Source organism: Megalobrama amblycephala, linkage group LG3 (genome assembly GCF_018812025.1).
Source record: "Megalobrama amblycephala isolate DHTTF-2021 linkage group LG3, ASM1881202v1, whole genome shotgun sequence".
Taxonomy (NCBI): domain Eukaryota; kingdom Metazoa; phylum Chordata; class Actinopteri; order Cypriniformes; family Xenocyprididae; genus Megalobrama; species Megalobrama amblycephala.
Window position 1 is genome coordinate 40266806 of NC_063046.1, and position 7106 is coordinate 40273911.

The following is a 7106-nucleotide window of genomic DNA, read 5'->3' on the forward strand; positions in this document are numbered from 1 at the left end:
CTATAGAAATAGTGAAAATGTTGTATTGTTTATTTGCTCATTGTACAAGTAGTAAAAGAAGTTGCATTTTATTTTTATTTTTTTGGTAGCCTGTTGTTATGTTATTAACTAAAACCCATAAAATAAATGGGTTTAGTGCCTTGCTTAAGGCACAATTCTTAATACTGTATGTCTAATAAGAAAAAGGTTGGCACCTCCCTGAAGCAGCAGAAGCAGTCAATTTATAGAATACATGCAAAACAAAGAGAACAAAACTAAATGTAGAGCTTCGCATAATAAGTATAGAGAAAGTGAAAGTCAGGGCCATAAATCCTGTTACACCCCTTATACATCCTCTACAACTTCTGCCTGGATTCATGTGGTAAGTCTCACAATTTTCAAAAATGTATTGCTTATTTCAAGTATTGCCAGGTGTCTAAATGTTTGCATTTTTTTCTTTATAGATTATTATTACTTCATAAATAAACATATTGGCACTGCTAATTCATACAAGTGAATAAATCAAAATATATTATTATTTGTGCACACATCAGCAAAGGAATACATAAAAGGCCATTTAATTAAAATTCTAAAAACATAAATACCGGTCAGTGCATATATAATTTTTTAACTGAGAAGAACATAGTAAATCAGATGGGAATTATAGCTCTTTTTTCCCCACTGACACAGGTTTTTCCAAAGGGGGTTAACTAACGTCCATAGTTACCATAAAATCTGATATGATAATGTGATTTACACCTGTAGGACATTTCCTTATCCTGTTTATTGACTTATGTTGTCAATATTTATAAAAAAGATTTCCATAATACCACTGCAGTTCTAAACCTTCTGGAATTCATCGTTCTGTTTGTATTGATCACCTGGTTACCCTGTTCCTGCGTCACGTTTGCTACTTGGAAACACTCACACTGTTATTGCACACTCACATTGTACACCAGAGTAGCAATGTGTATGTTCGGTACAATCCAAGATCACACACCTGTTCCTCAAAATACACACTTTTTCAATGTTTCCTTTCAAATAAATAAATAAACACAGCAGAAGAGTAAATGAATATAGAACTTGCAAAACAGTTCAGTAAGAACATATTTTCCTTTTTCTTAAAATACCATTTTCCCTTTAATATTGCACTGCAAACTTAAAATGATGTTTGACATAAATGTTATGTATTGTAATGTTTAATATCATAGTGAAGAGCACATATCAATAAATCTGATGGGTATAATTGTTCCTCTATTTAGTTACTGTTGCTATGTCCGACAAGCTATGCCACTCTCACGCCGCACATGTTCTTGCGCAGTAAAAAATACACCGCGGAGCAAAGAGGACACTGACAACGTGTCGAAGTCAAAACAGAGCAGGTTACTTTTGATATGAAACAAATAAATTAAATAATAAATACAGTTGACTTAGTCCACCCCAAAATGAAAATTCTGTCATTAACCCTTTAACGCGTACGATCACACCGGTGTGATTAGAACGTTCAGCGCATCACGATCAACTGCCAAATTCAAATGTGCGTGCGCGCTTAGTTTTCAGACATTTAAATACACATGAGTACTAACAAAACAATATATTTAGAGTTTGTAAAATACACAATGATGTCTATAGAAGCGGAAATAACAACCCTTTCCATTAATTAGACGACACATTTTATTCATATCAGATACACATTGTGAAAGTAACTTTAAAGCTTACTCTATTCTTCCCCAGTTCACCGACTCACTTAGTGTCATGTATTTCGGGAGAAGTGGATGAATTCACGGGTTGTAAATCCAACAGATCCGATTCTTTGTGCGGCGCAAACTAACATGGCGGCGCCCATCGCGGATATGGCTCAACTAACATGATCGTTATAAAGGTGTTTAAACAGCAAAACACATCCATTTTCACATATTTGGCAATCGGAATATTAGATATTTCATGCTATAGCTAACAATTTTGTGAATATTTTGAATAAAAAGGAAAAATTAAATAAAAGGAGATCATCAGTCTTACAGCTGCAGTGTGTCACGTAACAAGCAATGACGCGTCACCATGGAAACCATAAAGCAATAAGTTCTAAATAACAGTCGCCTTAAAAAACTCACGCTGGGGGGTCAGTCAGAATATTTTAAACTTACGTGCGAAAGGGTTAATTACTCACCCTCATGTCGTTCCACACCTGTAAGACCTTCGTTCATCTTCGGAACACAAATTAAGATATTTTTGATAAAATCCGATGGCTCAGAGAGGCCTATTGCCAGCAAGATTATTAACACTTTCAATGCCCAAGGTACTAAAGACGTATTTAAAACAGTTCATGTGACTACAGTGGTTCAATCTTAATGTTACGAAGTGACGATAATACTTTTTGTTCGCCAAAAAAACAAAATAATGACTTTATTCAACGTATTTAGTGAGGGGTGATTTCAAAACTTTGCTTCATGAAGCTTTACGAATCTTTTGTTTTGAATCAGTGTTTCAGAGCATGTATCAGACTGCCAAAGTCACGTAATTTCAGTAAACGATGCTTCGTTGCATCATAAGTGTTTTGAAATTTCATTGGTTCACCACTGGGGCGCGTGACTTTGGCAGTTTGATACACGCTCCGAACCACTGATTCGAAACAAAAGATTTGTAAAGTATGAAGCTTCATGAAGCAGTGTTTTGAAATCGCCCATCACTAGACATTGTTGAATAAAGTTTTTTGGAGCACAAAAAGTATTCTCGTCACTTCTTAACATTAAGATTGAATCACTGTAGTCACATGAATTGTTTTAAATGGTGTTAATTGTCTTGCTGGCAATTCAGGTCTCTCTGGTATCAAAAATATCTTAATTTGTGTGTTACGAAGATGAACAAAGGTCTTATGGGTGTGGAACGACACGAGGGCAAGTAATTAATGAGAGAATTTTCATTTTTGGGAGAACTAACCTTAAGTTAATGGCCAAACTTAATTTAAGTTAATCTAGTTAATTTATAGCATTAAATAAACATGAATGAACATCAGAAGAAATGTTGTTGTAACCACAGAAAGATGTCAGTACACACCATTTTCAAGCCAACCAAGTTCAAGCTTTCACGTGCTCTTGGAATTATTGTAAATCCGAGTTTCCTAGGTAAATATTGCACATGAATGCCCTCCCATTTTGAAAATTGAATGCGATGAGCTTGTAACCACGATTTCAGAAGTGGGAATTATCAAATTTCCAGTTGCACATGAGCAGCATAACTCCCCTGACTGCTTTGTCGGACATAACGGCAGATTCGGCATTATGACATTATGACTGGTTAGATTGCCTGCCAATCAAACTCCTGGCAAAGGGTCATTTGGGTCAGAATCATGAATAACCTCTGTATTATTTTTATTGCAGAGACTCACATCAATTAGGTAATGGGAGGTAAGTACTCTGTAAAAAGAAATGCTGTAAAAACATAATACCTGTCTTATAAAGATTACCATTATATAACAAATGTCTTCTTCAAATAGCGAGCGTGTCTTCAACAGACAAAAATATCGTCCTTCTTGGGAAAACTGGACATGGAAAAAGCAGTGCTGGAAATACAATCCTCAGAAAAAACAGTTTCACACCTGACGCTTCACCTAATTCCATAACAGTTACATCTGTAAGAGGAGAGAGAAATGTTTATGGGCAAAAGATCACCGTTATCGACACACCTGGAGTCTTTGACACAGATCGTGATGATGAGACCATCAAATCTGAGATCATTAGGTCCATTATTAATTGCACTGCAGGTATTGATGCCTTTGTCATTGTTCTAAAAGTTAAAAGGTACACAAGACAAGAAATGGAGATTGTGGATAGAATTGTTGAATATTGGGGAGAGGATACTTTTAGACATGCAGTGGTTTTATTCACTCATGGTGAAGAACTAGAGGGTCAAACCATCGAAGAATTTATCCAGAGAAATCCAAACCTGCAGGAGCTTGTTAATAGATGTGGAGGTCGCTGTCATGTCATTGACAATAAATACTGGAGAAAATGTCTCCATTGCCCCTGTAGTTGTGGGTACAAAAGCAACTGGGTTCAGGTGAAAAATCTGCTGGATACCATAAACAGGATGGTGCAAAGGAACGGCCGTCGCTACACCAATGAGTTGCTTCAAAGTGTGGAGAGGATGATTCAAGTGGAGATGATGAATACAAATGAAGACAATGTGTCTCCAAACCAGCAGCGAGAAAGAGCGGAAAGGACTGTTCATGATAATCTTCTGATGAAATTTGCAGGTGCATCAGCAGGGGCTCTAACTGGTGCTTTTTTAATGGGCATTGGCTTTTGTGTTGCAATAGTGGGGACCTGCCTTACAGAAGTAACAAGAGCAGCAGGGTCAGGTATTGCAGCAGCTACGCTAAATGCAGGGGTCACAGGAGGAACTGCAGCAGGTGCAGGGGTTAGTACATATGCTGCCGGTGTTACTCTTTCAGTTGCAACTCTTTCAGGATTCATTGCAGGAGGAGCTACAGGATGGGATGCAGCAACAGAAGCTGATTCAGTGTCTGATGCAATATTGATGGGAGCAGCAGCCACCTATGAGAACGGAATAGTTGTAGTTGAGAGGGCACAAGAATATATGTCCCTTATATTTAACCCCCGTAACATAGCCTACTGAACATTATTGTGAGGTGAAAAAGCATAATGTATCCTTAGTATCTAGGGCCCTTTGGGCATGAGTGATTTAGCGAATCCTAGTGGCCAGGAAATGAACTGAGTGGACTTTTTTCAAAATTATTCCTGTAATAGATAATCTCATCCAGTGGTTTGTGTTAGTGTTTCAAAATGAGGAGTGTGTTTGGTTTATTTACTCCAGTGTAAAAACATGTTTAAGCTTAATGTCAAATCATTTATCTTACACTGTCAACAAGCTGTCACGATCGATAGTGTGAGTGCCCTATCTGCCACTTGAGGGCACTCCATCCTGGACTCTTTCACCCATTGACTACACTACCCATAACGCACTGCCGGACTCATTATCCCATTATCACTTCATTACCACCAGCTGTCATGTATCATTTAATCAGTGTCTGTCTATTTATACCCTGTCTGTTTCTGTTCACTTCCTGGAGTTTTCAGTTCACTTTCCCAGTCTGTGTTGTTTCCTGTTCCCGTGTTTTGTTTTTGTTATTTTTTTATGGACTGATACCTGGTTTTTGACTCATGCTTGTTGTGGACTACGATTTTGGATTTCCCTAATAAATTACCTGCAATTGGATCTGTCTCTCGTCTTCGTGTGTGAGTCCGTGACACAAGCAACAAGTGCTATAATATTCCAAGTTTATATTGAAAACCTATTTAATAAAATGAATGATTAAGACTCTATGGATCTATGGATTCCATGTATCATAGATCCATGCCAGGATCTGACAAATCATCTTTCTGCCATTTTAAAATTTGTCATTGAAAGATTTTATGTTTAAAGTGTTGGTCTCAGCATTGAAGGAATGTAGACAGAAGGTCTTTTGTCCTCTGTTGAAGCTGTATTCTATACTATAACATCTGGGGCCTGTACCATGACGGTAGTTGAACAAACTCAGGGTTATAGGATTAGTTTCGAGTTGACAAAACCAAACCACTCCAATCCGGCTTTATTGGTATACCATGATGTTGATCATCAACTTTCTCAGGCTTTGATCCTGAGTTTGTGGAGCACGTGCACATGAATGCGTGACATCAGTGGTGAACAATCACATGCCTTGCAACAGAGATAAACTATGATTCACTTCTCGCGCTCAAGAGTCAGCACCATTCAAAATAGAGTTGTGACGTTCGCGAACGAACCGATTCTTTTGAACGGCTCATAAACATGAACGATGGGAGCCGAGTCGCGGCTGGAGGGGAGCCGTTCTTTCTGTCGTTCTTTTTTCCTATGCGTGTTTCACACAGATGCACACAAATGAGCTCCTCCGCGAGACAGAACAGTTATAGGGGGAGGGGCGCACCCAGCGCAGGCCAACCCTTTATAGCGTGATGATTATATTAGTTATTAGTTGTGCACGCATCCTTCACGTGAGTACTCCAGTGGAAAAAAACCCTGCGTTCCTCTGTCATTGGGTAGGAGTGGAAGTTGAAGGGGCTGATGTCCTATTTGCAAAGTTTACAGTAGTAATAGTATGTAGTATGTAGACATTTCCATTTTATTTATTCTAATTTTATCTACTTTAAATATTTTTTGTTTTCTATCAAAATGTTCTTGTGTGATAACAATGTTCTTGTGTGGAAGTGTTTGTAAAAGCTGTTTTGCACAGAAATTCATTGCAGCCGGCTTTGTTTTTGATGTTTATTTGTGAGTAGGTATTGTATGAATAACATAAGTCAACGTAGCTTTACACACACACACACACACACTTTGTACTAAAGGTAAATCCAAAATAGTGATGTCACTGTCTAAGCAGAGGGATTTGTGCAACCCTATGGAATATAGTCCACACATGACAAATGAGGTAATAATCAATATTTCAGAATAATTCAAACTCAGATATTGGTGTGTGATATCCGAGTTTTAATTGTTTGACTACAAATCTCACCTCATCATTCCTCCCAGTGATTATTTCCAGGATAAACTGAGATGCCCCCAAGCTGGCTTCTTAAAACTGACTAAATATTTAAAAAGAGCCAAAAGAGCCGTTCTTTTGAACGGCTCTTTGAAAGGAACGGATCGCGAAGATCCGGATCCCCTCAAAGAGCCATAAATCCCATCACTAATTCAAAACTCTTTTGCTGAAAATGAAGAATTTAAACACATTTACACTAATGGAAAATACTTGTCTGTGAAAGACAAATAAAAGAAATGATCTTTTTCTATCAGTGCAAGTGAAAGTTGTGAAGTTAGTTTATATAGTTGATAATATATAGCAATAGAGACTCAAACATACAAGGTCACATGTAGTCATATTTAAAGAGTATATTTACACCTTATTTATATTACATATGATCTATATATATATATATATATTAATATTCATTGAAACTAAATGCTAAATAACATATAAATAATTATACAAATCATATATAAATCATAAAATAGTAAGTGAAAAAAAAGTAATTATAATTAAAAACCAGACAATTTCATTGTTAAATATTTGTTTTTACTATATAATGACATTT

At 36.9% G+C, this 7106-nt stretch overlaps 1 protein-coding gene across 1 annotated transcript; it reads left to right on the forward strand.

Annotated features, from left to right (window-relative positions):
* The first annotated feature begins 3243 nt into the window (after positions 1-3243).
* Positions 3244-5242, forward strand: LOC125264161 (GTPase IMAP family member 9-like). The gene is made up of 2 exons (XM_048183375.1): positions 3244-3383; positions 3473-5242. The coding sequence occupies exons 1-2, from the start codon at positions 3377-3379 to the stop codon at positions 4612-4614; spliced, it is 1149 nt and encodes a 382-aa protein (XP_048039332.1). The 5' UTR covers positions 3244-3376; the 3' UTR covers positions 4615-5242.
* The last annotated feature ends 1864 nt before the right edge of the window (positions 5243-7106 follow it).